General features: G+C 46.2%; 2 protein-coding genes across 2 annotated transcripts; both read right to left on the reverse strand.

Moving 5' to 3' along the window:
* Positions 1 to 2,106: 2,106 nt before the first annotated feature.
* ZC3H10 (zinc finger CCCH-type containing 10) lies at positions 2,107 to 7,600 on the reverse strand. The gene is made up of 3 exons (XM_023557482.2): positions 7,213 to 7,600; positions 6,368 to 6,431; positions 2,107 to 4,984 (listed from the first exon to the last, which is right to left on the reverse strand). Exon 3 carries the CDS (start codon positions 4,927 to 4,929, stop codon positions 3,622 to 3,624), a length of 1,308 nt encoding a protein of 435 aa, XP_023413250.1. The 5' UTR covers positions 4,930 to 4,984; positions 6,368 to 6,431; positions 7,213 to 7,600; the 3' UTR covers positions 2,107 to 3,621.
* A 122-nt stretch (positions 7,601 to 7,722) lies between these two features.
* PA2G4 (proliferation-associated 2G4) lies at positions 7,723 to 19,453 on the reverse strand. Its single transcript, XM_003405120.4, has 14 exons — positions 19,240 to 19,453; positions 16,953 to 17,081; positions 16,590 to 16,695; positions 16,413 to 16,482; positions 16,108 to 16,200; positions 14,323 to 14,386; positions 13,999 to 14,077; positions 13,779 to 13,857; positions 13,558 to 13,691; positions 12,767 to 12,861; positions 12,491 to 12,618; positions 12,275 to 12,328; positions 8,467 to 12,056; positions 7,723 to 8,072 (listed from the first exon to the last, which is right to left on the reverse strand). Exons 1-13 carry the CDS (start codon positions 19,325 to 19,327, stop codon positions 11,991 to 11,993), a joined length of 1,185 nt encoding a protein of 394 aa, XP_003405168.1. The 5' UTR covers positions 19,328 to 19,453; the 3' UTR covers positions 7,723 to 8,072; positions 8,467 to 11,990.

Consider the following 19,453-nt stretch of genomic DNA (forward strand, 5'->3'; position numbering starts at 1 on the left):
CCCCAGGAAGGCATAGTCCTAGCTGGTGCCCAGGAGCCACAGGATCAACAGCTGCAATGCAGGCAGCAGCACAACAGGGTGGGTCCCTGCCCATTGGCAGTCCTGTGCCCAGATGCCACCTGGTGGTGATAAATAGTAAGTGGGTGACAGGAAGGGATGGCCCTTTGTCAGAGGAAGTGTCTTAAAGGGAGGGGCCTAAGTGAGGAGTGACAGTACTGAAACTTCCTGGACATATAATCTGCATATATATGTAAAACTATAATTGCCTCCTAGGGGAGACAGAGGGTCAGATGTGGTATTCTAGTCCCAGCCCAGAAAGGGCAACTGAATTTGAGGAAATTTTTTCTGTTATTCCTTTTAAGTTACTACAAAGTAGTAGTCCCCTTGTTGGATATCTATTATTAGAACTTTCTTATGCCAAGTCTGGAGTCAGACTGCCTGAATAGAATCCTGGGCCCATCCCTCACTAGATGTGGAACCCTGGGTAGATTCCTCTAAGGCTGCTTTCTCATCTGCAAAATGCGTACAATAGTACCTGCTGTGTCTATGAGATATTGCCTGTAAAGTGCCTAGCACAATGCCTTGGCTTATATTAAGCACCCAATAAAAGTTAGCTGTTTGAACTCCCTGTTTATTTCCTGAGTAGGAACATAAAACCTTCTCATCCTTTCTTCCATAGGACAGTCTTTCAAATATTTGAAGACATCTATTGGGTCTCCCTTCAGTCCTCTCGGCAATTTTCTTCAGCTACCCCGCTGGTTTGTCGATGACCCTCTTAAAACCTTACATTTAGAAGGGAACACATCAGGAGTGTTTCCACTTAAAAAGAACAAAGTGGAACTGCCGTTTACAACTCACGACCAGAGTTCTACTACCCTTAGGGAGTTCCTAAAAGAGTGCCTAGAACATAGCAGGCTCTTAATAAGTACTGAAATACCAATGAGGACTAAGATTTTAAATTCTGCAGACAATTGGAAGTTCCAAGTTGTTCTCAAGTGAACTATTGCTAATGCAGACCTCTACACTGTTCCTCTGACAAGCTCAAGGTTTTGTTTATCCCTAAGCAATTTTTTTAAGCGGGAATGGGGGGGGGGATAGGGTGTCATGTTTTATAATCAATTGACAGACAATTTGAATATTATCTAGTACTTCCTTGTGTTACTGTTGTTAATGGGTTTTTGCATGTTTATCCAAGTTGGTTTCTTTTTGTTTGTTTGTTTAAATAAGACATAGCCCTTGGCCATATCACTGAAGACTTCTCGAACATGAATGCACTAATCAACACTTGCTGGGTAAAATTGTTCTATTTCCACCAAGCTCTACTATTAACTGACCCATAATTTTTTCTTATCTGCAATGACTTAGCAGGTGAGAAAGGAAAGAACTCACTCTTGACATCTGGTGCCTCACATGCTAGGGTCTGAGGTTGTTAGGGGCTGATCTGACTCTCATGGCTAAGCAGTGGTGTTATGTGGGGCACAAATAATCTCAACACTAACATCAAACAAGGTCACTCAGTGACTGTGATGAAGTGAGAAAAAAAAAAGACCACTTCATAGTTTTAAGCACAGACAACAGGTCAGCGTGCAAACCACAAAATACCACATATCCCCTCTCCGAGCTAATGAGTGACAATTGCCTCTTTACCAGTTACAGCTTTAGCCTTGCTCTAGTCTAACCTCCTAGATAAAAGATACCCAATCATAGAATTATCCCAATCCAGAGTGAACCCCCCTCTTCCTTTAACCTTCCCAAAATTACTTAGCCAAAGTTGAAATCCTAAGTCCTCTTAGCATCCTCTTGCTGAGACACACCACTGTTCCCCATGGTGTGTGCTCTCCTCATTGCAATGAGCATTAAACCCAATTCTTTCAACTATAGGTGTATCCTGGTGGCCTTTAGCTGGAGCACATTAACACAGGACATATAACATCTAGTTTCCCACATCTACCTCTTCAGAAATACTTGGAAAAAATAGTTTGTCAGGACTTGACTGGAAGAAATTCATGTTGGTATCTATGATGACATTCTTCTCTAAATGCTCATAAACCATCTTCTTTAATGATCCAGAATTTTGCTAGAAAATCAACATTAAGCTTATCAATGTATCATTTCTATATGCACAAACATTTGACCACTTTTAGTCGTCAGCCCCATTCTTTTTTTTTTTTTAAGTGACTGGCCTTGACCCAGGCTTCCAACCCCAGGTATAACCTAAGTGATCAACCAGCCAAGACAGCAAGAGGTAGCAGGAGGTATGGGGGAGCACGACGCAAGATCACTTTCTCGACCCCCAAATACACTGTTCCATTAGACTAGACACCTGAGTTGTTTCCCCTACATCAGCCATGAGCTGAGGAGGAACTGAGGTTTGGTTATCGAGGCCCCTGGCCTTTTGATCCTTAAGTGGATTAAAAACCTTCTCTGGTCCTCTGTGCAAGCAGAGGAAAGGGATGAACCCTGAGGTTTGTGTCCCCAGAACTCTCCTTTTCTCAGCACCTCCCAAGGCTTTTAAGGATTAAGGCATTGGCCACTGAGGAAAAGATAGGGTAGGAGAGACATTAACTCCCATCGACAACTCAAGAGAGGCAAGCATCACCTGCTCTGCTCTGTTTGCAAAACTGAAGAATTTATAATCTACATAACATCCCATTCCCATTACATGTACCCTCTTCAGTACCTGCCCCCCTAAGTGACCCTAGGAGCCCTGGTTACCAAGGCAACCTGGGAATGGCATATGCAGAGACTAGAAACAGATGGTGCTATTTTTAGACTAGACCAGGTGGCTGCAATGCTTTTACCCCACAAAGAGCCTTCCCCAAAGCCCCACTTGATCATGTTCTGGGTCTCTATCCTTCACTGGCCTCCATCCAACCTTACCCAAGCTATGTGAGGGTGGGGTCTCTATCCCATTTTAGCATGAGATTTACTTACTGCTCCCATCTCCCCACACAGAATATCTAAGCAAGTTTTCACTGCCTCCATTTGTTAAAAATAATTATTTTTTATTTCTTTGGAAAGTGGTAAGCCCTGTCCTATGGATTTCCAGCCTAAGCTAAGGTAATGAACATTTCCCTAGCCTTTGGGCTGGAATACTATGGTCCCACCTTCCCAGGGGCCCAGGAGCAATTTCTGTATTGTCCAACTCAACTGGGCCCTATGTTGTCTGAAGGCTCCTATCAGGCCTTCTCTCCTGGCCACCCACTTCCCAATCTTCCCTGGCTTTCCCTCTGAGTAGGGTTTTTCTTTCTTCCAAAGCCAGTGCCGGAACCTGTGCTGTGCTGTGAAGAGAGGACAAGACCAGGGATGTCCTCAACTTCCCAACAGGGGACACACAGCCCCTCAGGCAGTCCTTCCTCTTTGCTGGCTTGAGTCTGCACTCCCATGCAAGCCCCTTCTGTGAGGCTTGAAGAAAGATGGACAAGAGGACCCTCATGAGAGGGAGGTGAGAAAAAACACACCAGCCCAACCCCTTCTCAGAAGCATATTCCTTGTAGTCTCTTGTCCAGTTTTTCAGTAAGCCCTTCAGACAGGGCCTAGGAGGGCTAGGTGAGTAGGTAAGTAAGAGCCCCTCGACCCTAGCCCTAGGAGGCTGTACCAGGGGAGTGTCCGGTTGCCCCATCAGTGTGGCATGGCTGTGATGCGCATGCTCTGGGAAGCAATAGGGTAAGTCACCATGGGGGTGGTGGTGTGGCTCATTGTGATTCCTGCCAAGGGTTGGGCCATTGATACAGCCACAGGGGCCACAGGGGCCACAGATACAGCCACAGGAGCCATAGAGACAGGTGGAGGTGCCATTCCCTGGGCGATTGTTTGAGCCAGAGCAGCTGACAGTGGCGTGATCTCTGGGTTCAAGTGTGGAGGTGGGGGTGGTGGAGCAGCAGGAGGTGCGGCATTTGTTGGGGGAGCAGCTGGAGCCCCAGCGGGGGCCACCAGTTCTTGCTGGGATACAGGGCGGGGCTGCAGAGCCTGGCTGCTAAGAGTAGTGTGAGTCTGAGCAATGCCATGGTTAAAAGTGGCAACAGTGCCCACAGTGGGGGCCAGAGTCTGCTCAGTGGCTGGTGCGGTGGAGCTCAGGGTCATGACCTTGGCCTGATTACGAAACTGGGCATTTTGTTCCAGCAGCACCTCGTTGGTGGCCAGCAGGTTGCTGACCTGCTTCTTTAGCTCCTCTACCCGCTTCCTGAGCATGGCATTCTCCTCCTCTAGTAGTCTGCACTCCACCCCTCGGGAGGGAGCCAAGCTGTAGTCATACGATTCAAAATGGGGGCCATCTGGAGGACAGCATCCACCTCGCCGACGCTTGGGGACTGGCTCATGGTCCTCAAAGCCCCTATCAGGGAGGTCATAGATATCATAGAGATCATGACGTCGTCCTGGCAGGACCGGGCCTGTTGAGCCCCCACCACCAGTTCCTCCTACACCCCGAGCATCAAACTCAAAATCTCGTTGCAGGTGACGGAACTTGCACTTAGCTCCTCTCTGGCAGTCCCCCTTGAGGAAGTCACGGCAAATAGGGACTTCTTCCTTGCCATTCGGTAGGTCAGCTGGTGAAAGGCCCAGGCCAGCTGCCACTTTCTGCCTCAGCCGAGGGGGAAGCTCTCCTGTCTTCTTATAACCATCCTCATCCTCTTTGGAGCCATGGATGAATCGGCAGTTTGGGCGGCTACACTCCTTGTTCTGGAAGTCATGGCAGAAGATGAACTCATTTTTGCTTACCCCCAAGTTGGACACCTCGCTCATGTCTGGATGGCGATAGCGACAACGTTTGCCTCGCTTGCACACATTCCTCAGGAAGTCTCTGCAGATGGCATCTGAGTTGGCCCCAACACTGCCTGCCCCCACCCCACTGGCTTCCTCGCTGCCACCGCCTCCAGGGCCTCCACTGCTGCTCCCTGTGCCGTTGGCATAGCTGTCCCGGTCAGGCATCCTGGTTCCCCCCAACTCAGGGCTTTCTTCCTTTTCTTGCCACCCTTGGTGACAGCTAGGAAAAAGGAAAGCTGTGTCAAACAGGAGTCCTCTAGAAAGGCTACCACTCTTGCAGGGCAGCCCAGCATGAGGCAGGCCAGAGGGGAAACTGCTTTGGAGATAGAGAATCTAAGGGAAGAGAATTCTTGTTTGGACTGGCTGTTTGTCAGACGTCCCTGCCCAGGCCCTTGTGCACCTAGTCTTGGTCAGAATGATTCACACTTGCCTGGCTAACGGAGAAGGGAGGCAATTGGGATGAAGCCACCTCATCTCAATGCTGACAGGCGGTCTGAGGAGGGGGAAGGGAGAGAATAGTGTTGAATTTTATCTCCCTTCTGACCTGGCCTTATTAAAGTTGTAGAAGTGAAATTAAAACTACTGTGGGTATCTAAATAAGCTGTGAGGAGACAGGGAACAGTGGTCAAAATAGGCTGGTGAGCTATTAGGGATGACGGGGCACTGGTAACAAAACAACATCCCTTAACCCTTCTTCCATGGCCCCTGTGTCAGATCTCTAAAGCTCAAGAAATCCTGGGTGAAGACTGGTATGACCAGTTTGAGGGCAGCTCCTAAACTTATGTATTGTCTCCTCACCCAGCAACACTCTCAACCCATGAAGACAGCCTCCTTCCACTCCCCTTTAAAGGAAGGAGTGCTATAGCTACAATCTCTACTTCTAGGCCCCAGGACAGATCCACCTGTGAAACGGCCAAGGTGGGAGGAAGGAATTAATTCCACAGGAACAAGTGACCTTTCTTTCCCCATTCTACACCCTCTTCCTGCCCCCCTCCCTATGGGAAGATCCCACTGACATCAAACTACACCATTCCTCACCGCATAAAGACCTGCTTTATATACAGACTCTATAAAAGCTTTTTAAATCTCTTCTTTCCCTAGAGAGCTCAGGAATGTCAGTCCACTGACTCGGTTCTAACACAACCACCACCCTACCACCCCCAAGACTGTGAGACTCTGCTACCACGTGTCTGACCGCCTAAGCTTTTCCTAGGCAGTGTTCAGGCTCCCTCTGGTGTCCAAATAGGAAAACTTCATATTGTTTCCCCGTGAGTATATAAGGCTTTCCTGATTTTTTGGGCCTTCGCTCTCCCCAGTTGCCTTGACTTTACCTTCAAATTCCCCTAAAATGAACTGATCAGACCAGAGGATCTATAAAAGAAGACGAGTTCTTTACCTCCAAAAGGAAGTAACCCCAAAATAAAAGAAACAATCAAGAAAAGGGGTGGTAAAAGAGAAGATAAAACTTTTACTGAAAAGGAAATCACCAAGTGAAGAATAAATTATCATCTTTCCAAGCCTGACCCATGAAGCAAGTTCACCAGAAGCAGATAATCAGATAGGACATTCCTTCCCACCCAATTCTCCCAGGATTATTCAATACCTGAGGTAGCTCAGGTGAAGTCCGGAGCTCCTGTGGGTCTCCACCTCCACATCACTGCTGGGTTCTGAACAGGAAAAAAAAAAGACACTTGGGTGGGAGAAGGGGTAAGAGTGGAGGACGGTGGGTGGTTTGTCACAAGAATAAGTCTGACAAAACGGCAAGAGCTCTGGACACTTCAAAATTTCCTTAGGGTTCAAACTGCACTTCTTCACCTGTCAAAGGGAGATGTCGCCAGCAAGAAGAATAAGCGACAGAACTAATTTGGAGAAGCTGGGACGATAGGATGGAAAACGAAGAATGAGGGATGTGCCCTGCAGGCCTCAAGATGGAGAATGTGGGGATCAAACCCCGGCCTAGAGTTGGGGTTAGGAACACCGAATTCGGAGCTGTAGAAGGGCAGTGACTGACAGTGCAGTGGATGGCAGATTAGATTTGGGGATGGTGATTATGACGCTTGGTAACATCCCAGAGTTTGCCCAAAAAAAAAAAAAAAAAAAAGTTCTACGAGTTTCCCCACAGCAAGTCTTCCAGCTTGGCAGGTTCCGTGAAGCGCCGCCGGCGCTCAGCCGTGGACCAGCTGGATAGGACACTACGGGAGCCCGAAATGGAGCGGGGGGGGCTCCAGGTGACATCAAGCTGAGGGGATGGGCAAGGTTGTGACGTCACGGAGCTGGCGTTTGCTCGCGAAGCGGGGTCACTCAGAAAAGAGGCTCGGCCTTGGGGTGTGAGAAAGAGACAGCTCGTTCCTGGGGGGCCATGTGTGGACCGCCCGAGACCAACCGCTGGGCCGGCCCGACTCCTCCCCTCCGGGCGCGGCCTCCACCTAACTCTCCCGCCTCCCTCACCTGCCGCCGCCGCCGTAGTTGCTGCTGCCGCCTGCCGGTCCTCTAGCTTCGACAAAGAGCCGCCCACCCAATCATCCTTCCGCTTCCTGCGGAAGAAATGACGCTCTAGCCACCAGACCCGGAATTATACTCTATGGCGTGTTAAGTATTTGCGCGAGCCACAGGAAGTTCCCAGCAACCCCTGCGAGTCACCATGGCAACCCGATCAAAACAGCCCTGCATCTCCTCCACATACCGTTGCCCCGAAAAGAGGCGGCAAATTGGAATCGCCATTACTCCCAAACAACCCGGTAACCTATCCCCAGGCGTGTACTACACCCTTTGCCGAAAGGGCTTCTAAGTATTGGCTTTGGGGCCCGGGGCTGCAACCCACGAACAGGGCTCTGTAGCCGATGGAGTTTCTTCACATCTTCCATAGCACGGGTCACTAGTGACACGGCAAACAAAATGTGATAATCCCCAAAAGAACCGTAAAAAAAAAAAAAAAATCACATATAACAGACAAGAAGATTTGGTTCTTCAGCCAAAACAGCAGAAGAGATGATTTATTGTGCACATGTTACACTCAGCCACAACTGAGAACAGAACTAGTCCAGACTGTCATAGGTCCAGGGCAAATATCAAAAGGGTCTGATTTAGTACAAGCAAGGTGGGCCCCTCGAAGGTGTTCGCAGCGATCAAATGGCGATGGAAATTCTAGATCCACTGAGATAAGTTCCAGACAGTAGCATGCAGTCAACAACTTGTACCAGCGTCCCTGGCCTCCGACATTCCATATTCCTGCTGCTGTGGCTTCCGTGTGTGCACACGCTAGCGTTTACTTGGACCTCTGCCTCATCTTTCTTCTTTTGCGCTTCAGCCTGCAAGTAGATAATGAATACATTAACTCCTGCCTCCAAACCTATGGTCAGTGTTTCTCTCCCACTTATGTACATAAACAAAACAAAGAAAAAAACCACCCAAACTCGCCGGCGTCGAGTCGATTCCGACTCCAAGCGACCCTCTACTACACAGTAGAACTTCCCCGTAGTTTCCAAAGGGCGCTTGGTGGATTCTAACTGCTGACCTTTTGGTCATACAACACGTGAAATGGTAAAACGAAACAGCAATACGATTTTAGTTTTCACTTCCTGGCTCTAGCAAGTCAGTGCGTTCAATTTTTTTACATTCCTAGACCGAATGCCACCCGCCCCCCAAGTTTTACCGAAGGCGTGCTCCCGTCCCGCTTCCAGTACTGACAACGCCTCAACATACCTGCGCATTCGCTTCTTCCTCCACTGCAACCGATCGTAACAGAGGCAGAGAATAAAACAAGAAATCAGTAGTTTCAGTAACAGGTTAGGTAGGGGTATCAAAAGCCCTTTCAGTCAGGTTCTTAAGTAAGAGGGCTTGGTCGCAGCAACTGCCATCAGTTTGGATCCCACGATGTAAACCCGCATCTCACCTGCAGTCTTCTACTCCTGCCATCTCTCCCCAACTCCTCTGCTTCCCACCAAACTATCCTTATCCCAGGAGCTCCTGGGCACTTTTCGAGAACCCAGCGATTTGGGTACCATGGCGGACTTCGCTAGTTTACCCCACTCGCCAATCCCTACCGACTCAGTTCACTGTTCAGGAATCGCTCACCTTGGCTCTCATGGTCCGGAGGTTTCTACGGGGAAAGAGAAAAAAGCTACAGTTAGTTTGCTGAGATGATGGTTAAGTGCAGCCGCAAGATGTTAATGGATTCTATGCGGAATCCACACTGTTGAAACACCTACCTAACAAGATGGCGCTAAGGCCGAGAGAGAGCCCGAGTTCCGCCTACAGCTATTTTATGAAGCATCCAGTGTCGTCACTTCCGTCTCCCGCCCCCCCGGGGCGGGGCTGCCTGAGTGAAATAACAATCTCTCAAACAGCAGGTGGTCGAATTATTGAGCTGAAGCGTTGTAGACGCCGTTAGTTCTCTCGTTAAAGAGTATCTGGAATTCAAATTACCAAGCCCCCCTGCCCCACAATTTTCATTACGCCAACACTGCATTATATAAGGTGAGCGTCTCCCAGTATGGTATCAAGGGGTGCGGACAAGAGAGTGACCTCCGCCTCCTTTCTCATTGCCTTATGGGAGTTGCAGTTACCTGGCAAAACCCTCCATTTTATTCTGTATTGGTGCCTACTGTGTGTACAAAATTCATCATTTGCTTTATGGGTTTGCCTTGTTTTCTAAATTAAATTGCTGCAGGGAAGTTCAGTATCGTTATTTCCGAAGGTGCTAGATGCCAGAACATTGAAGGATGGGAAATGGAGAGTGGGGAAAAGTCACTATTAAAGATCAACTTCCTAAAACTCCTAGAGAATAAAATAGCCAGCTATTAGGAGCTTTTTCCACAATGCCTGAGGCAGAATGTCATTAGCCATCCCAAACTAAACTGCCAGGAATTTGTTGAGAATAAGTAATTCCCCACTTAGGGATGAAGATAAAACCAACGTACAGAGGGGAACAAGCCAGATTAGCCAAGTCGTAGTGATTAAGAGGAAACCCTGGTGGTGTAGTGGTTAAGTGCTAGGCTCCTAACCAAAAGGTCAGCAGTTCGAATCTGCCAGGCAGTCCTTGGAGACTCTATGGGGCAGTTCTACTCTGTCCTATAGGGTCGCTGAGTCAGAACTGACTCGATGGCACTGGGCATGGGCAGTGATTAAGAGGTTGGCTGTTAAACAAAAGGGGTGGCAATTCGAATCCACCAGGCCCTTCTTGGAAACCCTATGGGGTCGCTATAAATCACAATCGACTTGAAGGCAACTGGTTTCTCCAGAGCAAGAATGACATCTGGTGTTAAGAATTTGCCAGGACCATGGTGTGGTTAGGTCAGAATCATCAGAGATTTGGTTTCAGGAAACTTGAATTACGAAGGATGAAAAAGAACTCAGCATAGATTTTACCTTGTTCAATGTTTAAAATACTGTAAAATCTTGTGCTATAATCCCTCCTCCTCCCTTTTGATGGTTTCCCTTTCGTATTTATAGAATAACATTTCACTTTTTTAACTCGGGGAAATTGAGTTTTTAAAAATTTACAGTCCTTGTTACAAGTGTTTAAGTAGTTCTAGTATTGTCACCATCAGAGTGTGACAAGGTTTTGAAAACATATATGTTTAAGAAATTTATATATTAAGTCCATCAAAATTTCCACGGTTAATTGCCTACTAATCTGTTAAGATCTGAGGGGACCTGTGTCCAGTCTTGTTCATTGTAATACCTCCAAGTCACCAGTGCCTCACATGTAGTAAGGTATTCAAATCTAATGAACAAATATTCACTCAAGCTACCTGGCCCTGAAGCAGAGAGCAGTATAAAAAGGCTTGAAGACTATGAATTTCAACGCCTGATTACGGAACATTAAAAACTAAAGCATCCTTCCTGGGTTCCTAAATTAATACTTGTATAGTGTTTTTTTTTTCTTCTTCTTTACAATACACAACATAGTGTCCTAGTCCCAAAGTGTCAACAGCAAGTAGCACATTGCTACTTTAGAAAATTAAATCACCATCAAACTCCCATTTCCTATATGTAATTTACTATGCTGTAATTCAGAGAATCCAGGATTTGTGTCTTCCCCAACTCCAAATATTCTTTGACTAGGAGGTAGATTATGGCACTGTAGAAAAACAGTTCCAACTGATGTTCACTTACTCAACCGGTACTCCCCACCTCTGTTTAAATAAGAGCAACATACAAATGCACATCAATATGACCAAATCCAAATTTATTTTAACGCCATCTCATTTTCAAGGTGTTTAAAAACCTCATAAATTAGTGGGAGCCCTAGTTTCCTGGGGCAGCATGCCAGAGGTACTGAAATTCATCACCTTTCTCTCCAAACCCCCAGCAATTCATCCAATCCAAGTCCACAGCTTCAGAAAGCCAGGAGTTGTTTCTTCAGTCAGTCTGCTCCTCCAGTTCCTGGTCTTTCTTTCAAAGGGGAGAAGTCAAAATATCTCAGACAAGAAACAAAACCTCAGCTGAGCTTCCAGCTCTTGTTTGCGTAAGATGAAACAAGGGAAGATCCCACTGACTCCAAAGAAAAGGACATGGTTGAGATGGATTACTTCTTTACAGCTTTGTGAAAATGAAAAAAAAAAAAAAAAAAACCTGCAGAACAAAAATGACTAAAAAGATTTACAAGTGAGAATTCACTTGATAGACAAGAATCCCTTTGTAAATGCAGGCTCCGGCTCCTGAAAATGGGAGAGGCCTGACCAGACAACCTGGACAGTAAGAGGAATCTGCCACATGTGAATAAAAACAATCTGAAGAATAGCTCCTCTATTTTGAGGACAAAATACTTTGGGGGAGTGAGAAAGAGAGGAAAAAGCCCCAAAACAGATGAGAAAATGCTGACATTAGAGTGGCATAAAAAATTTCAGCTGAGTTTTTAGTGGTGGTGGCTAATTTAGCCTCCCTGTTCTGTTGTAGGGCCACAAACTTTGACCAAGCATAGTAGAAAAAGGCTAGAAAGAGGGGCTTGAAGACGATGGATTTTGACTCCTGATTTTATTACTCAATTTCTTTTTTCTATTTAAAGTAGTCTTCAGTGGCTGGGAAGCCTGGCCTCCCAAGACCAGAGTCAGTTGGAGCTGGTTGTTGTTGGAAAGGGATGGGTTGGGGGACTGGGATGGGGGCAGGGAGACCCCGCTCTGCTGGCGGTCCTGGATGGAGAAGACAAACTGCACTTCACAGAGCCTGGGGTGTGGTGGGAAGGGATGAGGCAGGAGCTGCAAGCTGGGGAGATGGGACCCACCTCAGTCCCCAGCTTCATTCTCTTCTAATGTTTCCCCGCTGGTGGCGTTCTCTGCAGTCTTGGAGGCCTATATTCAGGGAAAGGAGAAAGAGAAGACCTGTCAGTTCCCAACTACTTGAAGCAGTGTCTGGAGGACCAAGAACAAAAGTATCTTAATCATCTAGGTCAGGGCTGAGATGGGGGAAAAAAAGGATATACAGAAATATATACTCCACCCACCACCGAGAAAGATGGAATAAAGAGGGATCAGGTTCACCCTGCCAGGAAGGAAAGATCATAACACACCTTCTTTTTTTTCTTTTTCTGAGTTTTCCGGCTTGCAGAACTCTGGAGGAGGGCCTGGAAGATAGGAAGAAGAGGCAACAAATTGTAAGAAATGTGGAGGAAACACTAACACGAAGTGTTACTCCCAGTACTATAGCTCTTTTCAGAGCTTTGCTGACATCTCGCCCTCTCCCAGGACAGATGCCATGTGCTCCTCACTTTCCATCCCACACTAACCTTCAGCTCTGCATCCTGGACCTCCATCTCAGACTTGTAGAGGTCAGGCTCAAAGGGACCACTTGTTATCCGCATGGGACCATTAGGCATGAGTAGAACTGTAAATTTAAACTGGGCAACAAATTCACCTATGGGAAAAATGAAGAAGTGTTTTGACAAAATATTCCTTCTTCATACTTAGCTCTTTACCCTAAGTCATGGGGGGTGGGGGTGGGGGCGGGGGGCTGGGTGAGTACCATGTAACCAGGAACTCTAAACTCTCTTTTTAGAACTCACCCTCCTTCTCATAGAGAACATTAAATGGTTGTAGTAGTTCATGTTTGGCACACTCCACCACACCCATCCGGGCCTTCTTCTCATCTTCAAATGCTCTGGGTAGGGGAAGAGGAATTCAGGTATCCTTAACTCCCCATCAAGTCTTACCATCTTACTCATGTTTTTAAATAGCTCCTAACCTCAGGCTTATGCTTAGGATTGCGTTCCTGCTTCAATTAGGTCGAAGGGGAGGGGGTTATGGATTGAACTGTGTCCCCCAAAAATATGTGCTATAAAATCCTAACCTCTGTGCCTGTGGTTGTAATTTAATTTGAGAATGGATTATCTTTGTTATGTTAATGAGACAGGATTAGTATAGGGTATATCCTGAGTCAATCTCTATTGTGACATAAAAGAGACTAAATGCAAACTGAGAAGCAAAGATGGGGCAAGAGAGATGCCAAGCTACATGAAGATCGCCTAGGAGCAAAAGCTCAAAGAGACAAGGACCTTCCTCCAGAACTGGCAGGGAGATAAAGCCTTCCCCTAGAGCCAGCACCCTGCATTCAGACTTCTAGCCTCCTAAACTGTGAGAAAATCAATTTGTTTGTTAAAGCCTTCCACTTGTGGTATTTCTCTTATAGCAACACTGGATAACTAAGACAGAGATGAAGAGAGCATGACTGTGTCTGTACTACAAGTCTAGGCAAAAGGGGAAAAAAGAGGAGGAAGTGGGAGAGGGAAAGGTGTTCCTGGGAGCATGGTCTGTGAGTCAGACTGGTTCCAAGTCCTCTCCTTGCTAAGTGCAGTACCTTAAAGTAAATGGCATGGCATCAAAACGTCTTTCCACCTCACTGAAGAAGGCACGTGAAGTTTTCATTTTCAGGCCATATTGTTTAGAGGGATCTCGTTTATAAATGGTGGTTCTCTGTCCTGCATCTTTGGCCTAAAAGAGTAAGTCAGGTCACATTCGGGCCTGTGTTCTTCAACACACCCTCAGTAAGCCCCCTTAGCTAGCTCAGGTAAACCTCACCTTGCCCTCTCCTGAGCTGACAAGAACGTCCACAGCATATACTTCATGTACTTCAAATTCAGCTTTTTCATGGTCCTTCCTAAAAGGAATAGTGGGAAGGGGAACCATTAAGAGCAATAAGTAGTTCCTAGGAGCATGGAATAGGTGGACAAGGTTAGGCTGAGAGCGTGGAAGAAAAAGTTGATCATATGATGAAAGGTGAGGTGGGGCTGGCACCTACTTCTGCTGGTCTGTGGGATTCTGAATAATGGTTTTCTCTCCATCGATGACATGCTGCTTCAATTGGTGTGACAACATACCTACAGACAGGATAAAGCCTGTGGCACCAGCCATCTGGAATCCCAAAAGGTTTCTAAATCCACCCACCTAAGTAGTTTGATGGGGCAGGCAATGAGAGAAAAGTGCCTGGCTTTGGGAACACAGGGCTCTGAGGTTTCTGGTCTAGACTGAGCTAGAGCCAAGATGGATCCTCAAGGGAGCAAAAGCCTCAATTCTGTTAAACCACTCATCCTTAGACCCTCAACCCTATTATCTGAGGTCTCACCTTCTATTGGAGTGCAATTAAATGAGTGGGCAACTTTGTTCCAGGCTTCTGTCACTTGTGTGTTCTAGAAGTACAAGATCAAATGAAAGGTGAGAAGTATCAGTCCCCTACCATAAGAATAAGAAACAAAGAGCTGAGAGTTCTAATATCCTCTGTCTAGTGTAATCATTCTCTTTGGTTTTTCATTTCATAGCCCTATATTCCTACAACCTAAAAAGTATATTACATTTGTATATAATTTTACAAAGCACTTTCACAAACCTGGTCTAATTAGACAATTCTGGAAGTGAACAGGGCAAATCTGTACCCCAATCTAGAAGATGAATAAACTGAGTCTTAGAAAGGTTAAACGATTTGCCCAGGGTTAAACAAGTATTAAGTGGAAGAACCTGCTCATAAACCCAGGTTTTCTGACTTCAAAACTAGAGTTTATTTTCATTATACCTGGTAGTATAACCTACTGAGAACGGACAGCAAACTCCTATTTTTCCTTTCTCACTACTTTCAAACATGATCTCATCCTCACCTAAGCAAAGGTTCTTAGACAAAGAGAAAAGTGAATTTAACTAATCACAGGTAATACTTATTGAACAGTTATGTGCCAGATACTGTTCTAAGTACTTTATATCAAGTATCTTAATTGTCACAACCACCGTGTGAGAATAAGGCACAATTTTTTCCCCTCATTTTATAGGTGAGGAAATTTGAGCTCAAATTTATTTTTAAACAGTAAGAGGCAGTAAAGGAGCCCTGGTAGTGCAGTGGTTAAGAGCTAAGCTGCTAATCAAAAGATCAGCAGTTTCTGGCTGGTCCTTGGAAACGCTATTGGTCAGTTCTACTCTGTCCTATACAGTGGCTATAAGTTGGAATTGAATTGACAATGGGTTTGTTTTTTTTGGGGGAGAGGGGCAGTAATAGGGTGTGAACCCAGACAGTCTGATTTTATAGTTATATACAAGCCACTAAAACATCACCTTCCTGTGAAGACATATAATACTATATAAAATAATAAAAATGCAAAATTATGCATGCTTACTATAGCAGGCACTGTTCAAAATACTTTTTAACAGCTCCAGGAAGTAGATTATCATTATAAGGAAACTAAGACACAGAAAGGTTAAGTAAAAACTACGCAATTAAAAATAATGGGGAAAAGTACACAGATTAAAAGCATAGAATGAGGAACAAGACCGCACAGAACAGGAGAGAAAAGAAAGGACGATGGGTCTCTGGAAATCTGCATGCTAGAAATGTCTCCAGTGACAATCTGATATGCTTAATTGTATTAACTATGAGAACTTTATCATCCTAATATGTCCTAAGCACAGGGCTAACTTTTGGCCTATTTCTGGCACTGGTTTACCATTCTCTCTCCTATCCTTTTTATGATGTGACTGTTGTGTTATAAGCTTTTAAAGTTAGTTTTGTATCTTTTGTTGTAGGCTACCTAACTAAAATTATTTTAAGAAAAGAAACATACAAAATAGAAAAGATCTCTATAGGCTGCATGAGGAAGGGACCACATATCCCCATATACTTGGCACAGTACTGCCAGTGGCAGGTACTCCAAGTTAACTGCTGTTTAGTGTGAAGATCTTTAGCTCCTGCCTCTTTAAGAAATCTTATCCTAAGATGTAGCTATAAAAAGCAGTTTTTGTTTGTTTGTTTGTTTGTTTTAATGATAAGAGGGCTGTGGGGAAGTTGACAGTTCAATATTGAATGGCTGTAGGTGACTAATGCATCTTTGGCTCTATCAAGCTTTTGGAGTTGGACAAAATAGCTTACCTGGTTTCCAGGTTTGACCAGGCGTAGGGCAGCCTCAGCACAAAGGTGAGCAGCCTTAATGACATCTGCTTTCCGTCCTGTTACTGGGGTCCCCTGTAGGTAAGAGGAGGAAATGCAATTAGAGCATTCCAAAGCCCTTCAACTCAACTGATTATTCAGTTAATACCCGTGTGCCCATTTTGCAAGGCCAAAAGCAACCTTTCTCCTTTTGCTTCTCTAGAGACTCAAAACTTCTGTGATTGGGGTGGGTACCCTATACCCCCCTCCCCCCGTTGAACAGAAAGAGTTCAAGGCAGGCCACCTACCTCAGCTACATCAACCACAAAAGTGTGAGCCACATTAGCGATGAAGCCATCCACATGGACCCCAAGGTCTCTGCAAAGCGAGAGTAGAGTACAATGTTAGGAAATTATGAACTTAGGAACTGATACTACATAAATGCTTAGCAGGAAGACAAATGGTCTATATTGGTTTAAGCTTACATTTTTACCAAATCACCTTCCTTGAGAATATAGTCCTGGTCGCTCTTCAAAGGCGAGAAGTGACATACACAGTTATTTACTGAAATGCTGGTGGGAAAGGCAATACCTGTAATGAAAATTTCTATTAGCCTACTGCCCCACTGTCTTGGAGCCCTGTGGTCCCTCAGACAAATGGAAGGATTTTCGAGGTCTTGCTTAAGTTTGCAGTCAGTTTGGGCTCAGTAGAAAATTGCCTATGTCCCACCTGCCATTTGAAATTTCCAAATATCTCAACCAGAGCTGGGATGGAGGTTGCATCATTAAAATGAAACAAAACATTCAAGACTGGATAAAGGAAATTAATAGAAATTGTTTTGTTTTTACCTTTCTTCATTTCTTTTTCTTTCTTGAAGATTTTCCCTGTCTCTTCCATAATCATGGCATCACCTTTTTCACACAGGCTTAGTACGGACACACCTGAGCTGGAAGCTTCCACCAAAGACCGAAGTACTCCTGGGGACAGAATCCTACCATGTCAACCTTGCATGTTACCACTCAAGAAATAACTAGAAGTTGGATTCAGGATTCCTAATACACCCTGGTGCCACTGCCTTGAGGCTGAAAGAGGGAGCAAATTTTACGTCTTGGAAAGTGTCTACCTATAATCTTTGAATTCTGCCTACCTTTTCTAAAAAAGGTCAACACTGCCTTCCCTCCTTTACATAATGTGACAACTGGGTATACACAATCTGTCTCCCTAGGCAAGGCCTTGGACTTCCTAAAGATGATACCTTTGGTGTGGTAGGACAGGAGTTTATGAACTTCAGGGGGCTCTGGCCAAGGTATCCAACATTCATGCTAAGCAGACTAGAAGAAATTTTATATGCGTCAGCAACAAGAAGGTAGACATAGAGCTGCTGACTCGAAGCTGATTCACTGTTAAATATTACCTTCTTCCCTTCTCAGACAGCCCAATTAGGTGTTAGTAATCTCAATTTATGCAGACTTATTTCCTCATAAACAAGCATATAAGGGCACTTAATCTAAGGTCCCTGGGCTTCAGCAGTCATAACTTACAACTTACAGTTTATAACTTACAGTTGATCTCAGAGGTATGTGACCCAAAAAGTTTCAAAACTGGAATCTGGACCATAAGAGCCTCAGAAGTTACAAACTTCTAGAAAGAACACTTTTTTCTGATCCAAACCATTACTATCAAAATTAAAAAGTACCAAAAATAAGGGTAATATACTAAATGTCCATTGTGTTATGAAACACTATTGTGTTCACTGGATGCCCTCTCTATGGACCATCCTAAACATCGGGTTAGATTTTTGAGATCTAAGTTTTATTAATCCTTTGAAAGTCTGGGGGGAAAAAAAAGCTATTTCAGCCAGAGGACCAAAAGCATCCTAAATACCTCCTCCCCAACTATCTGTCAGTCAAAACCACTTAAAAGCCTAAGGACAAGCAGCTTGTCTCCCTAACTGGCTTTTAAAATGGAAAGGTGAAATGGAGAGAAAATAGAAAGTGAGGCACTTGCCTAGAGTGGCAGGCAGCTACTCAGGAAGTCAGTACAGTCCTTAAAACGATGAGTTCTAGCAATTCTGAAATCAGTCTACCCCATCCCCTTTCCAGTACTATTCACAAGCTTGCCTTTCTGGGATTGGAAGGGGGCACCTCAAAACACTCCCAGAGCTGTCAAATCCCTGAGAATAATCAAATGTTTAGGCTAACTAAGGCTATCTGCACAGATTGGAAGGGTAGGAAAACCAAAAACCAAACCCGTTGCTGTCAACTCCGACTCATAACGACCCTACTGGTCAGGGCATAACCGCCCCATAGGATTTCCAGGGAGCGGCTAGAGGATTTAAACTACCGACCTTTTGGCTAGCAGCCGCGCTCTTAACCACTGCGCAACTAGGGCTCTGGAAGGGTAGCAGTAATGAGTAACTTCAAGAAAGCCAAGTAAATGTCCAAAAGTTTTGTTACAAGCTCCAGGGGTGCCCTCCAACGGTCTCCTGAGCTGGCCCAAGGGTAGAAGGGGGCCCCCACCAGGAAAGGAGGTGAAGCAAAGAAGGAAAACTCTAGCAAAGCACGTGTGGAGAAGCTGGTGTCACGGGCCGTAGCAGAGTTAAAAACGGGAACCAGCGATCCGCACGGGGACGAGCAACACGTGCCAGCTCGAGTCCTGACGCCGAGAAGCCGCGACAAAACAGAGGGGCGCTTCCGTCGCCAACAGCTGGGCGCTTCCTTTCGGAGGTGGCCTCGCCAATGCCAGAATCAGAGGAAGCAGGGATCTGGACCGAGGCCCGCCTAGTCCCGGGACCTCTGTTTCCTAGAGGCCCGGAGGACCAAGAGGTGCGAGCCAAGAGGAGACGTGCCTTGTCTCATTACCAAAGGCCTAGGGACCGAGCCGGCTGAAGGCCCGGCTCTCCGCTCTTTCCCGCCGCTAGCCTGCACGTCCAGACTCCAACCCAGGCCTGGCCACTCAGATCCCAGGTGCAGCTCAGGGTCTTCCCACCATGCCGCTCCCCGTGGACCAGCGTGGGCCCCTCAGTAGCTCACTCAGCACGACCACGCCGCTCCAGCCACTCCGGGGCCAGCCGGCATCATCCCCCTTGCCTCGCCCCCTCAGCCTGGAATCCCAGACCCCTGAGGCCGCACTCACGGTTGGCGATGTCGCCCCCCATCTTATACTTGGTCACGACCAGGTCCTCAGCGATAGTTTGCTCCTGCTGCTCGTCCTCGCCCGACATCTTCCCACCACCACCGCAGCCTCGTTTCTCCTGAGCCGCCGCCTCTGCCTCCCTTCCCGGCCGCAGCCTCTGACCACAGACTCCTCGATCCGCGAGGAAAGCGCGAACGAAAGCGCGAGCAAGCAA

The sequence above is a fragment of the Loxodonta africana genome, chromosome 4 (genome assembly GCF_030014295.1).
Source record: "Loxodonta africana isolate mLoxAfr1 chromosome 4, mLoxAfr1.hap2, whole genome shotgun sequence".
Taxonomy (NCBI): Eukaryota; Metazoa; Chordata; class Mammalia; order Proboscidea; family Elephantidae; genus Loxodonta; species Loxodonta africana.

Coding starts and splice junctions, on each gene's coding strand:
- ZC3H10 (XM_023557482.2), bottom strand. CDS start 4,929: ATGCCTGACCGGGACAGCTATGCCAACGGCACAGGGAGCAGCAGTGGA.
- PA2G4 (XM_003405120.4), bottom strand. CDS start 19,327: ATGTCGGGCGAGGACGAGCAGCAGGAGCAAACTATCGCTGAGGACCTG. Junction 14,387..16,107: donor TGGTCAAACCTGGAAACCAG/GTAAGCTATTTT, acceptor TTGTACTTCTAG/AACACACAAGTGACAGAAGC. Junction 14,078..14,322: donor TAATTGCACTCCAATAGAAG/GTGAGACCTCAG, acceptor TCCTGTCTGTAG/GTATGTTGTCACACCAATTG.